The sequence below is a fragment of the Triturus cristatus genome, chromosome 1_2 (assembly GCF_964204655.1).
Source record: "Triturus cristatus chromosome 1_2, aTriCri1.1, whole genome shotgun sequence".
Taxonomy (NCBI): domain Eukaryota; kingdom Metazoa; phylum Chordata; class Amphibia; order Caudata; family Salamandridae; genus Triturus; species Triturus cristatus.
Window position 1 is genome coordinate 736,143,347 of NC_140580.1, and position 20,646 is coordinate 736,163,992.

At 44.0% G+C, this 20,646-nt stretch overlaps 1 protein-coding gene across 1 annotated transcript in view; it reads left to right on the top strand.

The window, feature by feature from the left end:
• Positions 1-20,646, top strand: part of LOC146867922 (protein-arginine deiminase type-1-like) — a 468,509-nt gene that overhangs the window by 260,344 nt on the left and 187,519 nt on the right. Inside the window, exon 7 of the mRNA XM_085608649.1 lies at positions 7,161-7,336. Coding sequence (XP_085464775.1) covers positions 7,161-7,336 — 176 coding nt within the window. The remainder of the gene's footprint in view (positions 1-7,160; positions 7,337-20,646) is intronic.

The following is a 20,646-nucleotide window of genomic DNA, read 5'->3' on the forward strand; positions in this document are numbered from 1 at the left end:
ACCTGTATAGTGCTGAGGGTAAAGCTTTCCCATCGTAGAACTCGAGGGCCGGGACTACTGGTCTACTGAAGGAAAGCCGCTGCTCTCTTAAAATTGCCCAGATGACTGTTCCATTTAATCGAATTGTTACTCCGGATGCCCAAATAATCAAAGGATTCTACAGTATCTAGTGGCATGCCATTGAGTGTGATGCCATTCCTGAAACGTTTAGATGGGGATAGTGTTATTAGTTTTGTTTTGGTGGCGTTGATCACTAAACCCTGTGCATCGCAGAACTGGCTGAACCTATCAAGCAGTTTTTGTAGGCCACTTGGACTTTTTGACATCAAAAGGGTGTCGTCGGTGAAGAGGAGGGTAGGGGATTTCTCCCCTGCCAGGGTTGGGGCATCTGATGGGTCCTCTCTCAAGTGGTCAATCACTCCATTTATAAATAGGGAGAACAAAGTTGGAGCAAGCACACAACCCTGGCGTACACCCCTATTCACCGCCACCCTTTCTGTCAGCTGATCCTGATTTCCCCACCTGATTTTAGCGTAATTCCCCTCATGAAGGAGCTTGATAATATCAAGAATCAGAAGTGGAAAGCCTAAGTCGGACAGCATTGGCACGAGGGACCAGGTCAAATGCGGTCTTAAGATCAATGAAAGCCAAATATAGGCTACCTTTCCCAATGACCACTACTTTTCAGTGGATCATGTAAAAACGAAAGACCTGATCCATCGTGCCCACCCTCTGCCTGAATCCGGCCTGAAAGTGCGAGAGCACGCTGCCACCGTCAATCCACGACCTTATCCTCATAAGGTGGACCCTGCCAACCACCTTCTGTATTACGTCGATTAGACTAATCGGCCTGTAATTGGCAGGATCCTCCCTATTCCCCTTTTTATATATGGCTTCCACTTCGGCACCCTTCCAAGAATCCGGGACAGGGTGACCTCTAGCAATTAAATTCATTATGAGCAAGATGAAGTCGGCCCATAGTTATGGTTCATTCAAGAGGAGATCGCCGGGGATGCCATCAGGGCCCGCCGCCTTTCCTAAAGCTAACCCAGTGATAGCAAAGGAGACCACATTGATCGTGAAAAGATCAGATGGTCTAACAGCCTCAGGCGTCACATCTAATGAGGGGCCCTCCAAAAGTAGAGGGAGCTTCTCACAATTGAGAGATAAAGTACTGTCACCGTCACTATACAGGCCAAGAAAATGTGTATGCCATTGCTGTTCCGTGATATGATTAGGCATCGGATCAGCGCCCTTCCGACTACCTTTGTCAATAAGTCCCCAAAACACTGTGGCATCTTTCAGAAGGGATGCGGATTTAAGATCCTGTCAATGCGCTTCTTCCCAAATTTGCTTGGCTTGCTCAATGGTCCTAGCATAGTCTTTCCTGGCAAATCTAACAAAGGAGGTGTTGTAACTTTGTAGGGCCACGGATAACATGCGTCTCTTTTCCCTACATGCACTTGAATACCACAAGTTGGAAGGCCTAGGGATTTTTTTATGCGTACAAGACATAGAAGGGGAGAGTTCTGTACTCTCTCAACGGTCTCACTGAGCAGATCAAGCTCTAGAGACTTCTGCTCTATGAGATCTTTTATGTTGCACAGTTTATCCTCCTCAAGTGAGACCTTGTGCCATTTAAGGCGTCGGTTACAGTTAGAGGGCACCACTTCTTTTCTTGACAATCTCGCTACGTTATGGGACCTGGAAACAGTCCAATTGTTACTCAAATGCATATATAGCGGATTGTGGTCACTGTCCTGGGACGGTATAATTTCCATATCCAATAGATCGCACCAGAGCCGTATATCCAGCAGGATATAGTCAATCCTTGACGGGCAACTGGTTGGGTATGGGTTTTTGAATGGTAAGGGCATTTTTAGCGTTTAGGGTGGGTATGAGTTTTTGGGTTTCAATGGTATTTTTAGGGTTTAGGATGCGTATGGGTTTTGTTGGGTGGCAATGGAAATTTTAGGGTTTAGGTTGAGTATGTGTTTGGTTAGTAAGGGAAATATTAGGGTTTAGGATGGGTATGAATTTTTGGGAGGCAAGGGTAAATTAAGGGTTTAGGATGGGCATGGGTATTTGGATGGCAAGTGTATTTTAAGGTTTATGGTGAGTATAGGTTTTTTGACTCTTAAAGGAATTTTTAGGGCTTGGGTGTGTATGGGTTTTGGGAGGCAAGGAAGTTTTTACGGTTTTGGGTGGGCATGGGTCATTGGAAACTCACAGGGATATTACTTTTGTTAGACGAAGGGTCTTGATTTTACCCTTAACTTTTTGCCTTCAATCCCCCTGTTTTGCTGACTTCAGTTTTTGCTGGCTGTAGGACTCTGTGCACGTTACCACTGCTAACCAGTGCTAAAGTGCTTGTGCTTTCTTCTTAAAACATGGCAGAATTGGCTTATACCAAATTTGCATATTTAATTTGCTTGTAAGTCCCCTGTACAGTGACACTACCTGTGCCCATGACCTCTAAATTAAATTCTACTTTAGTGGCCCTGCAGCACTGAGTTTGACATCAACTTCAGTAGCCATTGCAGCCTGTGTGAGCAGTTTTAAACTGCTATTTCGACCTTGCAAAATAAACCTCTTGCCAGGCCCAAAACTACCTTTCTAATACACGTCACCCTAAAGGTAGTCCCTGAACAGCTCAAAGGGCAGAGTGCAATAATGTTAAAAAGTAGGATATGTATCCCTAGTTTTGCCTGTCCTGGAAGTGAAAAACTCTTATATTGATTTTTCACCACTTCAAGGTCTACCGCTCCCACAGGAAAACATTAGAATTACCTTATTACATTTAATAAGCTGAAATTTCCAAATGGGAGCAGGTAACCAGTGCATGTTTGCTGTCTTTAGAATTTCAGTGAAAAATTCTAACTGATGGCAAAGTCAGATTTTAAATTAAAATTTGGAAAATGCCTCATGTAGAAAGTTTGTTGCTGCAGTATTTTTGCGCCCTAAGTGGGAAGGATATACACAGACGTGGGCCCCTCCGTTTCTCGCTGTGCCACTGGATTCAAGCTAGCTTGGCTGATGAGGGTTGATACCCTGAAACCGGCCCAGGATACTTGTTTCCGGTACAGGGAGGGCCCGGCTTGGCAGTTCGGGCTGGACTGTGCCCATGAGGAGCAGGGTCAAGACTTGTTTGCATATGGCTAGGTCTAAACTGAGGTGGCATGGTGAGCAAATGAACAATGTATTTAACCTGATCTCTTGAATGGAGGTGGTTGTTTGTTTTATTCAGCATTCCGGCCATCATTTGTTGCTGCAATATTTTTCACCCTGAGTGGGATGGAAATGTCCAGACGCGGGTCCCTTGCTTGCTCTGCCACTGGATTCAAGCTAGCCTGGCTGATGAGAAGTGATACCCCGAAACCGGTCCCAGGATGCGTTTTTCCGTCCAGGGATGACCCGACATGGCAGTTTGGTCTGGACTGTTCCCATGAGGAGCAGGGTCAAGACTGATTTGCATATGGCTGGATCTAAACTGGGGTGATGTGCTGAGAAAAAGAACAATACATTTAACCCAGATCTCTTGACTGGAGCTGAATGTTTGTTTTATTCAGCATTCCGTCCATCAGTTGTTGCCACAATATTCTTCACCTTAAGTGGGATGGATATGCCCAGACATGGGTCCTTTGATCGCTGGGCCAATGTATTCAAGCTAGCCTGGTTGATGAGGGGTGATACCTCGAAATCAGACTCAGGATGCTTGTTTACGGTCAAGGGAGAGACCGGCTTGGCAGTTAGGGCTTGACTGTTCCCATGAGGAGCAGGGTCAAGACTGATTTGCATATGGCTGGGTTCAAACTGGGGTGGTGTGATGAGCAAAAAAATGAGGGATTTAACCCAGATCTCATGACTGGCGGTGAATGTTTGTTTTATTCAGCATTCAGTCCATCATTTGTTACCACAGTATTTTTCGCCCTAAGTGGGATGGACATGTCAGATGTGGGTACCTTGCTCACTGTGCCACTGGATTTAAGCTAGCCTGGCTGATGAGGGGTGACACCTTGAAACCGGTCCCAGGATGCTTATTTCTGGTCCAGGGAGGACTGTGATTTGCAATTCGGGCTGGACTGTTCCCATGGGGTGCAGGGTTAAAACTGATTTGCATATGGCTGAGTCCAAACTGGGGTGGTGTGGTGAGCAAAAGAACAATGGATTTATCCTAGATCTCTTAATTGGGGGGGAAATGTTTGTTTTATTCAGCATTCTGTCCACCATTTGTTGCCACAGTATCTTGTAGAAAGTTGGAATGTTACTGCCTTTGCCATTTGGTGCCTGAATCCTGTCTCTGGGTCATTGACTGGGTGAAGTTGGCAGTTGGGCTTTGTGTATTCCTCTTAGACAGTCACACACAATAGAGAGCTTAGGTGAGCCTGGATGGGCCATCGCTGGCAGGATGGGAGGGAGGAGCTGTGCACAGCCTAACTGATACTTGAATAGGTTGTGTCCTGCCTTCACACAAGGGCTGCATACCTCCTATAGTTCTGCAGCCAGGGAAGGCAGGACACCTGTGCATTTCAAAGGGGGAACATCCAGAATTTTCTCCCACTTCAAAGGCAAAACTGGGTATAAATATTGGGCTCAGACCTCAACTCTTCAGTACACTTCTGGACCTGTGCACTCTGCCAGTGGTAAATACGGTGCATGTCTGCCCCCCACTCCCCCTTCACACAGTGCAGTAAGGTGGTTTGCTGCAACGCCTTGTGATATATGCAACTAAGTGATTTGCCCAGGATCACAGGATGTTGAGCTGACAGCTAGGCTCAAGTCTAGTTTCCCAGTTCCAAAGTCAGCATATCTTGCCGTAACACCACAGCTGTGTCCCTGCATACATAGTCCTGAACCCCTGCATAGATAGAGCAGAATTTATGCACAGATAAGAGCGGATCTCCTACAAATATCCTGTTTAGTTTCTTTAAAGACATTTTATTTCTTGCACTGAACCAGAGAGTAGTCCTTGTATACATAGAGTTCAGCCCCTGTACAACATGAGTTGTGTTGATTTATAGATTGTGTTGAGCCAGTTCATGGGCAGAGGTCAGCTCTTTTAGTATTCATTACTGCAGTGTAAAGGCTGAACTTCTGTGGGGAATGAGATACCGGTGACCTGTGGGAGTACCAGGTTAGTCTCTGACATGGCATGTCTCTGATAGCGGGTCAGTAGGAAAGAGAGAGAGGAAATTGAGGAAAGAAATTGTGGGGAAAGAGAGACAGAGACGTGATAGAGAATAGTGACAGACAAGAAAGATAAAGTGTGAGAGAATATGTGGGGAAGAAAGATAGGAAAAAGAAATGAGAAGAGAATGGGACTGAAATCAGAAAGAGGACAGAAAGTGTGTGAAACAGGAGATGGCAGAGCGAGTGACGTGGGAACAAGCAGCTAGCAGTGATGCGCAAACGCTACAACACATTTCGCCTATTACTTTTGCTCTCTTCTTCACCAGACGTCTGACTGTCACATTGTATGTGGTAGATGACACGGCTGATTACATCAGCTAAGGAAGAAGATGTGGTATAGTGACTAGATCAATCTTGCGACCCGGCTTTGAATCCAGCTTGGAACTTGACTGAAAATTGAACAGTACTGAGCAAATCACTTAATTTGTGATGAGGGTATAATTGTGTGTTACTGTGTGTAATATGTAAGCCCCCACTTGATGTATGCAATCTTGCTTTGTTTCCATCACTCCCCATAATATACTGTGTTACTCTCCAGCTAACTCTGTTCTATAGCAATATAAACAAATACCATACATGTTTTTACATTGCTCAGTTATCCTGCTTATTCCACTCTGTGAATGCCCCTTCTCTTTGAGCCCTTTGTGAACCCCTCATTTTGTGACATTCACATAGACACATCACATCATTTTCTTTATCCTTGTACATGTGCCACACCTTTAATAGGGTTCACACAAATCTACTTCTCGATGTATGTGGGGGCACTCTCTTGTGTTTATTGGGAGACCCCCACACACATCTTGTTCTCGGAAGCATTTGTTTATTATGACTTATGTTGCTTTAACTAAGAAGAGACACCTTCCCAATAAGGCTTTCGTTTGATGTATGCCAGACGTGTTCACATGCGCAAACTTCGCATGGTATCAATCATCTTGCAGACTTCTGATGCTCGCATCTCTGGTGGATACTCTAGAAGTTCCAGCAGTGCTTAGTTTCTGAGTGTAAATTATTGGCAAAGACTAAAGATATGGCTTTAAAAATACATGAATGCACAAATATTGATTGTATGTCTTAGCTCATTAAAACCAGACATATTCAGGAGCGACCCGAGGGGAAATGAAATAAATAATGAATTTTCCCTCGTCGTCATCTGTCGAGTACCCCCTACCCCGCTCACCGCACTTACCTGCATGGGCTGCTCCTGGACTTTTGGTAATGTGTGCTCTCATACTAGCTCTATGAATGTCTCTGCCCACATTGAGTGAAGTGGCAGCCCCGCCACTGCCGCTTGAGTACTTGCTCCCCCCTCCCCGAAGTTCGGGTCTAATAGGGTGAAAGAGTGCATTAGGCTATCTCTTACAATAAGACTCATCTCCAGGAAGAGATGGAGTAAAGAGATCCCCTTGGTCTTGCAGAGGAAGCCCATACGTTTTCCAAGATAAGTACTCTAAAATACAGGCTTATTATGAATATGCTGGAGGGAAAATGAATATCCATTTAAAAAAAAAATGAAGCTTTTGTAGTTATCGAAAATATCAATAATGCTCCTCATTTGAAGGGCGAAAAGTGTTTTGGCATCTAAAAGTTCTGTGGCCATACAGAAATACAAATTATAAAGGATACCATATGAAAAAATGAAAATCTATCAAACTGAATTGTTTTGTCACAATTTTCTGTGATACTAGTGGAATTATTCTTTATTTAAAGGGAAGCCCTTATGGAAGCCCACTACAAATATCTCAGTGTTGCTCAAAAGTGTTTATAATTTAGAAGAAAACCCCCTGTACTCTGTTCTACGAGATTGCAGTGACAAAGGTGTCTGATGCAAGTAATATAAGGAAGTGTCTGCTATGTCAGGACCTCTGTTACTGAGCCACCTTCTGGTGACAGCGTCTGAATGGAGGCCAGTAGACTACTGATTTCAGTACCAATCCTCTTGGTGAGAAGCTGTTACCACTGTTTGTTTCCAGAAACGAACTCCGGCAGTGAGTTCCGGCACGTGCTGGGGAGGGAGAAGCTGTTCTACCACGTGGAGTACAACGGTGAGCGCGAGCACGTCTTCTACGTAGAGGGCCTCACTTTTCCTGATGCTGACTTCTCCGGTCTGCTGTCCATCAGCGCCACTCTGCTGGAAGTCTTAGAGGAGGTACAGTGGGCGGGGTAATCTGAAACGTTTTTAACTTTCCAAACAATGTAGTAAGAGCTTACATGAGTGCTTTGTGGTTGAGGGGGTGGAGGGGGTAAGACACTTCCTGCAGAGATGTCTACTCAGCCATTCCTCTTACGGTGATTGATAAGACAGATAAAAGTAAGTTGAGTAGTCACACTAATTGAAATGAAATAACGTATCGTTTTTATAATGATAATGCGCGGACTCGGGGTGGGGTAGGGGGGCATGAACCCCTATATTTAGATATCTGATATAAGGTGTGACATTTGTGTCAGAGGATACAGCCTAATGCATGTACACTTCATTTATTTTAAAATGGGCAAATAGAAATGTTTTAGCACTCGAGGGAGTATGGGGTCGATTCCCAAAAGAACAGTAGCAAACGAAGTGACATCATGCAATCTTTACCATCTGATGACGTCGCACTTGAATGTAATGGTGTTGTTTAGCTGTAATTTCCACAGGTTAAACCTAATAAAGGAATATTGTGAGAACATGGGAGAAAAACTCTGATACTCCCGTCACAGCCTTTTACTTCCGCCGTTTTAACCTTTATCTGACCATGATCTTTTTGGATGCTGGGGGTAAGCTGTGAATTGTTTACCAACCGTTTTTTCTAGTACATAATCAGAACTCAATTGTCAACTATATTAATCCTTAGTGTGTCCTTTTGGTATCATAAAACGGTGTACTCTCTACGACCTTGTGACCTACATGTGCAACATGGTCACGAGTAACTAACAGTGAGGGAAATGCCACTCCGATGTTTTACACAAAGTATAACTCTTGGGGTAAAGTATCTTAAACAGGAGTACCAGACACCACGACAGGTAAGGGGTTTAATAACCATTTGTTTTTAGTTCTCTAATTGATTTCACCTTGTGCAGCACTTGAATCAACCTTTTATCTTGCTGTTAATTGTTCATGCGCTCTCTAGCACTAAAGCATGGTGACGTGAGTACAATTTACCCCAAGCATCTCTTTGTGTGCCCATATTTTAATGTCCCTTAGCATCCATTGTGTATACTGAAATGAGTAGAAGAAATCAAGGGAGAATGAATGACAGTTTCTGTTATTATCAGGGTCTTGGGTTCTAGTATCACGAAGACCACTTCTAGGGCGATGAGGACAGAGTTAGCACAAGCGCAACCAAGAGCTCCTCAAGAGCCTGTTTTCTTTTGCAAACCCAAGGTACTCTAATCATTCTCCTTTAAAGAGTTATAGGATAAATCAGCAACAATCACTCTATAATGAAGACGAGCGAATGAGCTCAATAAAGAGTGGTGAGTAATGTACTTACCTGTCAGAGACTACCTTCAATAGTAGCCAACCCTGATCTGGTTCTGAAGAAGGCCCATAGGCCTGTGAGGGTTACCGGGGGCCGAAACGTTGACCATCCATGATCTACCACCAGGTGCAGTGTAACAATAGCACTTCCACCACAGCACCACCACACATTTTTTAACATTACCCCATCCGCAGTAATTGAACAATCAAACTGAGGAGAGGAGGTAATTTTAACCTCCACCTCACCAGAACACTTCTGCACCTCTTGTCACAACTGTCATATAACCAGACGTTCTACTTCCAGGTGGAAAAAAGAGATCACTTGGAGAACCCAGTGTTCGAGTGATAAAAGACCCGAAGATGAGGCTTCTGACATAGTTGGCAGGGCGGAGAATCAAGATATACCGCTTTGCTGCAACAAGTGAATGAAGGTCTTCGTTATACTAGAACCTGAGAGTGTTGCTGCCATTGTACTGGGATAGTTATAACGTAGTTACCATAGGAAATAGAGATGTTTTGTTTTGCTGATAACTTTGGGGCACCTTGACGAATTTTCACGAAATATTCCCAAAAAATAAGTTCATCTACTCAGATCCACTCAGTAGGTTTATCCGCCATGAGGGGACCAAAAAAAAAAGGGGGGTCCCAAGATACAATTTCAACATGCGACTTCCACAGGGAATTTTGAACAGTGCTAAATCCCAAGTGGCTGAACAGAATTTCATAAAATTAGATTAAGTAGTTTTTGAGAAATTAAAGTTAAAAATTTATAGAAATCTGGATTGCTGGCCAAAAATTCCCCATGATGCCCTTTAGAGGCTAATTTCCTTATGTTTCCTTCTTTGTAGTGCACCAATCTGGGGAGGGGCACTACCAACTTGTTAGAAAAGTGTTGTGGGTGACAGCAGGGAGAGCAGCAGCTCCCAGAAATTATTTATTAAAAGTAACCTCATATTTCTTGTGGTGTATACAACGTGGCCCCAGGAAAAATTGATGGTGCTTCTAGGCATTCCTAGAAAAGAGGTGGAACTTTTGCTGTCATGTGGTCTGAGGAATGTAAAAGAAAGGCATTAATATATGTTACATGTTGTTGAAAAAGTCAATAGGTTTATTTTTGTACATTGATTTGGTTTTTCTTGTATAATGATGTTGTTAGCCCTTGACAAAACCAATAGGCTTGCCTTTATATAATGATGTGGCCACCCCTTGAGAAAGCCAGTACGTTTCCCTTGTATATTTTGGGGTCACCCTTTGACATAGCCAGTAGGCTTGTCTTGTATGATGATGCGGACATCCGCTGATAAAGGCAATAGACTTGTCCTCATATAATGATGTGTGACCTCCTGACAAAGCCAATAGGTTTGCCTTTATATAATGAAATGTTGATCCCCTATACAAAACCAATAAGCTTGCTTTATATATTGATGTGGTCACCCTTTGACAAAGTCAATAGATTGTTTTGTATAATAATGTGGTCATCCCTTGACTAAGCCAAGAGACTTACATAATGACGTGGTAACCTCTTGACAAAACCAACAGACTTACATATTGATGTGGTCATCCTTTGACAAAGCAAAAAGGCTTGTTTTGTATAGTAAAGTTGTCATCCCGCGACAAAGCCAATAGGCCTGCCTTGTATATTGATGTGGTCACCCATTAACAACCCTAATTGGCTTGTCTTGTATATTGATGTGGTCAGGCTGACTGTGATGGAACATGGGTCTGATACAAGGACCAGCCTTGACCCACTGAAACAATAGCTTGGTTCATGGTTGCGTTGTTACTGAAGAGTAGATGCAAGAAGCAAAGGAGGCAATGCGCCATGTCAATCCTTTAGATGTAGGCGATGAGTTGGCTCTGAGCCACACAAAGTTGGAGATGCTTCGAGAATGGATGCAATGTGCTGCACTGTCAGTGATGCAATGTCCTCGATCCTCGCAGCAGTAGCAATGCATCACCGTGGATGGGGGTGAGTGTCCTTGATCCTCACAGCAGCAACGATGCATCAGCTTTGATTGAGATGCCCTGGTTTTGAGCACTGGAATGATATGTACATTTTGGCAGTTGAAGCACTTTACACCCACTTCCATGGGCCCAGGACTAGATTGGCACCACTTGGCAGGGCAAGACTCTCCGATGGCAGAGTCCAGGTGCTGTAGGCAGATAGGCTTGAAGTCTTTGACTTCCCTGAGACTTCAAACAGTAGGCAAGCCAGCAAGCCCTTGAAATCACTTTGGTTCTGGGTTGGAGAGAAGCAGGTCCAGTCCTTCTCATTCCCAGTCAAGGAGGGCAATAGGCATCAGGTCAGCACAGCAGAGCAGGAGTCCAGCAGAGTCCAGCAAATTGACACTTCTTTCAGCAGCACAGCAGTCCTCCTTCCACGCAGGATATCCATAGGTCCAGAAGTGTACTATGTTGCTGGTGTCAGAGGTCCAGTACTTACACCCAGTTGTGTCTTTGAAGTGGTGAAGACATTTGAAGTGGGGGGGCTTTTAAGTGCACAGAATCCATGCCCTTCCTGCCCTGGATCCATATTCACTACAGGGGGTATGCAGCCCTCTGTGTGAGGATAGGACATAGCCTATTTGGCTGTAAGTGCCGGTTCCTCCCTCCCATCCTGCCCAGGATGGCCCATCGATACCTGAGCTCCATTTGTGTGTGGCTGAGGGAATGCCCAAAGCCCAGCTGTCACCCACCCAAGATGTGTATTCAGAGAAAGGCAGAAGGCACCCAATGGCTAAAGTAAGTAAATGCCAACATTCTAGAAGTGGCATTTTCACAATTACAATTTAAAATCTAACTTCACCATTAGTGGGATTTGAAATTGTGATTCCAGAGACTTCAAATGTGGGGGTCTCATCCCTTCTCAATTGGAAATTACACTTTATAGTATGTAATAAAGTAATCCTAATGTTAACCTATGGGACAGATAGGCCATGCAGTAGTGACCAATGAGGGGTTTTCCCTACTAGGGCATGTAACATTTAAAAGTACATCTCCCTCTTTTTAAATACACTGCAGCCTTCCCTTGGGCTGTCCAGGCCCTATCTTAGGGTTGACTTATATCTATTAAAAGGGAAGGTTTGGGCCTGGCAATAGGGTTAACTTGTCAGGTTGACATTGCAGTTCAAAACTGCACACATTGGCTCTGCAATGGCAGGCCTGAGACATGTTTAAAGGGCTACTGAAGTGGGTGGCACAATCAGTGCTGCAGGTCAACTAATAGCATTTCATTCACAGGCCCTGGGCCCATGTATTTAATAGGGATTATGAGTAAATTAAATATGCCAATTGTGGATACACCACTGTTATAATGTTTAAATCAGAGAGCTCATACACTTTAGCACTGATTAGCAGTGCTAAAGTGCCAGAGACCTAAGGCCAGCAAAAAGGAAGTCAGCAAAAACAGGCGATCTGAACAGAAGCAGCCCATGTAGATAAGAGCGGTGGGGCGGTGGGCAGCGGGGAGCGAACAAAACGACAACGAGGTAAAATTAAATTAAAAAAAAATAAAAACACTTACCTTGTGCTCACTGCTTCCCTGCATCAATGATGTTAAGCGTTTTTCTTTTTTTAAATTAAATTTTACATCGTCATCTTCTGTTGACTCAACACCACTTTTACCTGCACGGGGCACTCCTGGGTCTGAAGGCAAAAGGTCAAGGGAAACCATGCCAAGGATGCCAGGTCTAATAGGTAGTATAAGATCTTATTTTATGTTACAAGAACCTCAGAAATTCACTGAAGTGATATTATAGTTAGGTCTTGTAGTAATATCTGACTTTACATAAAAAAAGAAACCTCAGAAATTCATTGAAAGAAATACCATTTCGAACTCAAAACACCACTGAAATTCACCAGTTATAGTTTACTGAGGCATCTACCTTGTGTCCCCGCCATTCACTGCTTAGGTCCTCACTCATGCCATGTTCAATGACATCATTGATGACATCACTGATAACATCTTAAATAACATAATTGATGGCATCATTGATGAAATCACTGATGACATCATCCACTAATCTTCAGTTCAGTTTACTCCAAAAAAGCAGTACAGCATTTCAAATATGCATAAAGTACTAAATAGTGCAGAATCACTTAAAACATAATCTACATAAACATACATGCTTATATAAAAGCGTGCAAACATACAAACCCTATTGGGCTTCGTCCTTTAATGGTCTATAGCCTCTGTTTAATAAGGCTTCATGAGGTAGTGGATGTGGACAATACCTGTATTCACACTTTCATTAAGAAACTTTCACTCAACACTCAAAGTCCAATATGGTCTGTAAGTTTGCATGCTTCATGATATTAATGTTTGTGTAAACTACTAGCAAGAGTTGGTACCTACCTACTATATTTCATATGGATTCTACGTACACAGTCAGTCCTGAAGAAAGCCTGCTGACCCTTGGTGGCACTAGGTAGAGGCTTAAACATGTCCACCCATTGATCCATTGATGTTCGAGTCATCATACGCCTAAACATCCCACTGTTTTCTTCTTGCCAAAGGAACTTGCTAGTAAACAGGATTTAGGATCCTGAAGGCAATTTAAATTCGAACCTGTTATCCCTTAGAAAGAGCTCAGCTTACAAACTGCGTTGAGCCCCTGCACTCACACTAGGTGTAGTGGGTGAGGATCTGATGATGAAGCATTCCACTGGTAGTACCTGTGGTTGAGGAGCCTACTACTATATCCATGAGATGGCAGGGACACACCAATTTACTAGGGTGCAGATCTTTACCATTGTGAGATATATTGACACCAGTAAACTGACCTCTTAGACATTGCGCTGCTGGTGCGTCACTTTTTGTGATGCTCCGGTGGTGCAGGAGCCTGCTCCATATTTTCCAGGCAGCACTAAGGCACTTTTTTCGGCTTAATGCTGCCTTGTAAATATCGTTCCCTTTAACGCAGTTTTCTGCATTCAATTGGTATTGCTGGAAATTGTAACTCTGAGGCAGTGCCAAAAACTTACTCCTCCCTAGGGGAGGCGTAAGGGAGGCTCACCAAGGAGAAATAGCTTAATTCTCCTCTTTTTTTCTTTTTCTATGTGTGCTGCATTCTGCAGCACACAATGAAAGAATAGAAAGAGGAAAAAGCCTCTTGTGAATGTTTTTGTGCAGGAAGGTTTCCCGTCCTGCACAAAAATATTCATCCCTGCATAGCAGCCCATTGTGCACCAGTGCAGGGGAAAAGGAAAGGAATGCGCCCTATCCTATAGATACAGTGCATTTGTGCTCTTTTCTTTTGCCGTACGGCACTGCAACAGGAAGGCCTGCGGCACTGCCCTACGGCAAAAACTCATAAATTAGGCCCAAAGATTTTACTACAGGATAGGTTGACCCTCTTTTGTGTATTTAGCAAACTTAAGCTAACCATAACTGATAACTGTCAGTGATTTTGTTAGTTTAAAACTGTATGTTTTAACTGACACCTTGACCTAATTATAAAGTCCCTTTAACCTTTGGTTTTTCAGCAAAATTCTAAGGTTTATAATGTGACTTTAACCTTTGTTTTATTCAGTGAATTTCTATCATATTTTTTACATAAAGTAAGATGGTCATCTCTGTGCAATGCCTGTGGCACCGCCTTGAGCCCAACCACTGCAGGTACCCAACCTGCTGATGCTTACGGATAAAGGCCTTTGTCTGTGTTGCGAGTAGGGTTAGCACCCACCCACCTCTTGAGAGTAAGACCTTTGGCTGTTCAAGGCATGGGGTTGGGTGCAGGGCCAGCCCTAAATTCCCCATGGGTGCCTAACCACTGACTATTTAAGTAAAAATATTGAGTGTCATTTTAAGTAAGAACAACCTGCTGGCTTTGTCAAAGGGTCAGAACACCAAAATATATAAAGCAGCATGCCTATTGGATTTATGAAAGGGTCAGCACATCAACATATACAAAGCAGACCTATTGACTCTATTAAAAGTCCCCAATAACTGTGATCAAATTGATATTTTAGACGTTCATACGTTGTAATGTTTAATAATAGTGATTGTCACAAAATATTTTCTATAAAGCTTTTTTTATAATGAAAATTTTGTGAGTCTTTTTTAAAATATTTTTCAGGCCAGAAAGTGCAGGCATAGAACAAGGGTTCCCTGTACTCCAGCTAAGGAGCATACAGCTCCACCTCTGAGTGCTTTTAAAAACATATGCTGAGCTCTCCTGGGGTAATGGATTCAATGACCCCGGAGACTTACTGTGCTTTTTTTAGTGTTGCTGAGGGGCTGCTGCACTCCATGCAGCCCTCCACAATATTAGAAAAAAGGCTTGGTGGTGCCCCTACCTCTTCTAGGGGCAATACCAGAATCCAAATTAAAAAGCCCTTGCAGAGCTTATGTGGCACTCTTTGTTTGGAGCAGTGAATAATAAATTAGCTGTTCCTGCTGCTCATTTATTATTGTTTTTATTATGGATGTCCCAGTCCCAACCAGGATGCCCAGACTTTATATTACCTTTGGGACCATGGGGGAGCCACAAAACCCCATAGCCTTTTCTTGCTCACCAGCCAGCACCTTACAATGGGAGCCGGCCGTTATTTTACAGTGAGTGCCTGTACCCACCTGGGACGGCCACAACATGCCATTCATTGGGGGCCACGGGGGGCAAGGGTCCTGCTGCCCCTGCTGGCTCCCTAATCAGCACCCATCCTGGGTGAGGCGGGAGCTGGCTCTCTCACTTTGCTCTAGCCAGGTAGAAGCAAAGTTGTGTTCCTTGTCTGGGAGAATGCAGGCAGGGAATCAAATTTGATCAACATACAGAGGGGCAGCCGGGTTATAGATAACTGCACTACCCAGGCCAGTCATGTGGTATATTAGGTCTTTGTAATGCCCACCTCAAATGGTCAGCTGCCAAATGACCACAAATAGACACATAGGCAATACACATAAGCAGTAAGTTACAAATTGCAAGTGTACAAGTAGATAGACAATCGATTGTCGTTTGTCGATGTCGTTGTGTGTCTTTATTTCACATACGCTTGGTGTACATCTTTAGAAACAGCCAACACATTTTGCCCTAAAAATGGCTTCTTCAGGGCAACAATTATAATGGCATAGTATGTGTGCCAAAGAGATTCATTCGGCTGATGCATGGTTGGTATCGAGCGTCCAATTTAAGGACGTAGTGTCAAGGTTAGAAGCCTTAGGCCAACAGGAACTGCCTGTGTATCCTTATTGGAGAAATACCAGACTGAGTTAGTGAGTAAAAGGCCAATTGCTTCATATGAGTATCTTATTTAAGTAAGTCGCAGTGTAGCGATTCTTGATCCGTGTCCGGCTGGTGAATCAAATTTATATACCATAACTGGACTGTCCAGGGTGGGGAACAGCAGTGTCCTGTAGGAGGGGATACCTGGGACACTGTTCTCTTTGGGTCCCGTGGAATAGTCTCCCAGTGCTATTGTATAACTCAGGAGAGGGGCTAACTCCCTGCTTCCCATAAAACACCAACCTGGGGGAGGGGGACCTTGGACCTTCCTGAGACTTAGAGAGTGGAGCCACATTCCCCCCACCCAAAAAGATTAATTCAGCCCCAGTTAATGAGGTTTCTGGGGCATTACAGAGGCTCAGAGATGGGAGCTGCACGCACGCTCCCTCTTCATAATTAATTAATTGACCCCGCAGAATGGTGCCACAGGGTCCTCTTCAAAGCTTGGAGAAGGGGTCCACATGCTCTCTCCCCATAATAAATGATAGACCTCAGGGGATGGGATCCCTGTGGCCTGGAAAAGGCTTGGGGAGAGGGGAGGTGAAACCCCTCCCCTTAAAAACTTTAATGCGCTGACCCCGTGGGCGCACCAAGGGGGCTTAAAAATCAAGAGGGTGGGAGCAAGCCATTTTTTATTTGCTACACCATGGAGCCTCCATGGATCTGCAGTACAGCTTAAAAAAAAAAAAAATGTTTGGCCCCCACTAATCGTAGGGGGTCAAGGTCTCCCTCTATATTTGTGTAACTTTTTTTCAGGACAAGGGACTGAGAGCAAGGTGTACGATCAAGCAAATTGTGCCTCGCAAATTGCGACTCTTTTGCGAGGCGCAATTTACTATGTACAACAGTGTTTTTCTCACTGTTAGCGATTCCCAATGGGGTCGCAAATAGAGCGGCTCCTGAAGATTAATGAGCCTCTCTCAATTTGCGACCCCATTGGGAACGGCAGGCCTTCCCAGGTATGGTGGCCTGCAGCAGCCCACCATGTCTGGGACTACTTTTAAATAAAGCAGGTTTTTTTTCAAATGCTGCCCGTTTTCCTTAAAAGAAAACGGGGTGCATTTAAAAAATAAAAAATGAAACATTTTTGTTTCATTTTTTAAGGGCAGGCAGTGGTCCCTGGGACCACTGCCTGCCCTTAAAAAGTATTTTCCCCTGCATTCCGAAAGGGGGAGGGTCCCCTAGGGACCCCTTTCCGTTTGCGAGTGCTTTACCACCCTTCTGAAAAGGGTGGTATACTGCGACTGGTTTGCGACCACATTTGCAGTCGCAAAAGAGTCATACATGCCTAGAGGACTCGCTATTAGGAAGGGACGCCCTTGGGAGGACCTGGCTTGGCAGTTCGGGCTGGACGGTTCCCATGAGGCACAGGGTCAAGACTGATTTGTATATGGCTGGGTTCAAACTGGAATGGCATGGTGAGCAAAAAAACCGATGGATTTAGGCCCAGATCTCTGTACTGGGGTGAATGTATGACATTGTTCTGCATTCTGTCTATCAACTGTTGTTTTTGCATTTGTCAGCCCGAGTGGGACGGATATGACCAGACTTGGGTCCCATGCTCTCCATGCCACTGGAATCAAGCTATCCTGGCTGAAGAGGGGTGAAACCCCGAAACCGGTCCTAGGATGCTTGTTTCCAGTCCAGGGAGGACCTGGCTTGGCAGTTCGGGCTCGATTGTTCCCATGAGGCACAGGGTCAAGATTGATTAGCATATGGCTGGGTTCAAACTGGAATGGCATGGTTAGCAAAAAAACAATGGATTTAGGCCCAGATCTATGTACTGGGGTGAATGTATGACATTGTTCTGCATTCTGTCCATCAACTGTTGTTTTTGCTTTTCCGCCGGTGGGATTGCCGGCCGGGCGGAAAAGGTATAGGTAATGGTGGCGGTGCCTTGCAGGCACTGCCATCCATATTACGATGCATGCCGTTCCATGGCGGAGACTCCGCCATGGAAAGGCATGCACGAAGTCACCGCAGAGGCCCATTGCGGGCCCCTGGGGGAGGTGGGCATGGGTGGCTGCACTGGGGGGTACCCATGGTACCCCCCATCATTGCCATGCACAAGGTGGCAGGCACCGCGCTGTGCCTGTCACGTTGTGCATGAAAAAACAGAACATATTGTCCAAACTGAGAATCACTGTAACCTTCACTTTGTAACTCCTATCATGAAAAATAAAACATGAGAGGAAGGCTTTATGAATTTCCTTTTACTCAGGAGAATATTTATTAATTATTTCTCATTTCTCTCATATTGTGCGCTAAACGATGATTCATTGCGCGTTTATATTTTATAAAGAAACACCATAGTACAAATCCAAATACATTACACAACAATACATAATAATCTTAATCCCCTATACAGAGAATACATACTACATTCACTCCTCAAGCATTCGTGGCCAATACACTCTTACATACAATATACATGCACTGAACAAAGTGGTCCTAATGACACCTTTCCTTTTTTTAATAGATTAATTCTCAGCCTCTATATAAGTCAAAGTGCTTTCTCTCTTTTTTATGTACAATAAAGGTAGAGAAGAACGTTGTTAGTAGGAAAAAATCCAATAGGTGCAACAAGGACCAAACTGGTCGACGCGTTTCGAACCACTATCTTTTTGGGTTCTCTTCAGGACCAACCAATTTCTTAAACAAGTGCGTCAAAAATGGAATCTTAACTGTCTGTAGCCAATCCAGCTTGCTCTGGGGCATTCGTAATGAATCCGTTAACTGTGTGGGCCAGCCCAAAAACAACTTGGGGGAGGGCTGCCTCCTTCGCCGGCTTTCACAATCAGATGGTTGATTATTCTTTCTAACGACTCGTGGCTGTATCAGTCCGTTACTAAGTCGTTGGAGGAGTAATCTCGATGCCGGCACGGGACTCCGATGTGAGACAAGCAAGCAAACTCACATAGAAAGAATAATCAACCATCTGATTGTGAAAGCCGGCGAAGGAGGCAGCCTTCCCCCAAGTTGTTTTTGGGCTGGCCCACACAGTTAACAGATTCATTACGAATGCCCCAGAGCAAGCTGGATTGGCTACAGACAGTTAAGATTCCATTTTTGACGCACTTGTTTAAGAAATTGGTTGGTCCTGAAGAGAACCACTTTGTTCAGTGCATGTATATTGTATGTAAGAGTGTATTGGCCACGAATGCTTGAGGAGTGAATGTAGTATGTATTCTCTGTATAGGGGATTAAGATTATTATGTATTGTTGTGTAATGTATTTGGATTTGTACTATGGTGTTTCTTTATAAAATATAAACGCGCAATGAATCATCGTTTAGCGCACAATATGAGAGAAATGAGAAATAATTATTAAATATTCTCCTGAGTAAAAGGAAATTCATAAAGCCCTCCTCTCATGTTTTATTTTTCATGATAGGAGTTACAAAGTGAAGGTTACAGTGATTCTCAGTTTGGACAATATGTTCTGTTTTTTCGGTTAATTTGGCTCAGTTCAACTGAGCTTTTTTTGAGACAGGACCCAGTTTTGGTTAGTAGCTGTCACGTTGTGCATGGCAGTGCACAACATGGGCATGAACATTGCGGTGGGTGCTGCTTACAGCACCGCCCTCCGCAATGTTAACGTCGAGGATGCGCCAGCCAGTGTGGTGGGCGCATCCTAATTTGCCTGGCAGGACCTCTGTCCCGTGCTCCGTTGCGGTGGTGGACGGTCGTAATAGGCCATAGAGTGATGATCGGGTCTATTGTTGATTGGTCAAATATACTAGTTTTCACATTACGGAGTAATGAAAAGGTGGCCACAGGCTTCAGTTTGTTAATGATTTTGTGTATGCAGTCCTCAGGCACTGGAGTGAGTCCCATGAGATGGTTAGGGGTAGTGGCTATACCAGAATTTTCCATGGCTGCCCTGACTCCAAGGTGAAGTCTACCAGTGGTGTATTGATGACGGTTTAGCAATAATCTTTTGGATAGTCTATGCATTTTAGATCTGCATTGATTCCATGATAGAGGCTTTTCACTGTCTGCAAAATTCTTTAAGCCCAGAACATTGAATATTTGTCTTAAATAAATGGCAATATATTGTGTCATAGGAGATGCTGCTTGGTCAGGCTGGTGCCAGTCAATCTACCATCCTCAATACTGTGGGAAATAACTGCTTTGTAAAGTAGATATTGGGCTTTGACAGGATTAGTAGGAATCAGTCGATGCAGGAAGACCAAAAGAACATTGAGGTTCAATCAGAAGCTAGAAAAAGTGCACACATACAACAGCTAAAACCGATGCAAAATCATGCTGCAGAAAGAGTCAAGTCCGACTCAAGGTAGCTAGTAGTCGGTAGCGGCTAAAGCACGACTCTGGGTCTGAGTAAGTGAGATGTAGGTAAGCTGCTTATTACACTGATCACTGAATAGTAGTGACTTGCATACTTTTGTTGTCTTCCTGCCACACCTTGGCTAGAATTAGCATATAAGTGGTGGCCAGAAACAAATAAGAAAAGAAGTCCGTTTTGCTCCAATTCTGTCAGATTCAGCACCTGGAGAGATAAAAGCGACCTGTGTATGCAAACCTAATGAACGCTCACATTCATTACCATGCCTTTCTTTCAGCCACTCTGTCACATGAATGTGGTATGTTAAAACACACACACACACACACACACACACACGCACACACACACACAGAAAGACTCCAGTTAGGACTATGGGAATAATTACAAGTTTAGGGGAGCGGGAAATCTGTCATGCACATAGTCTGAGCTCTCTCCCCTTTCCCTCAGACGAACCACTGGGTTCCCAATCAATGC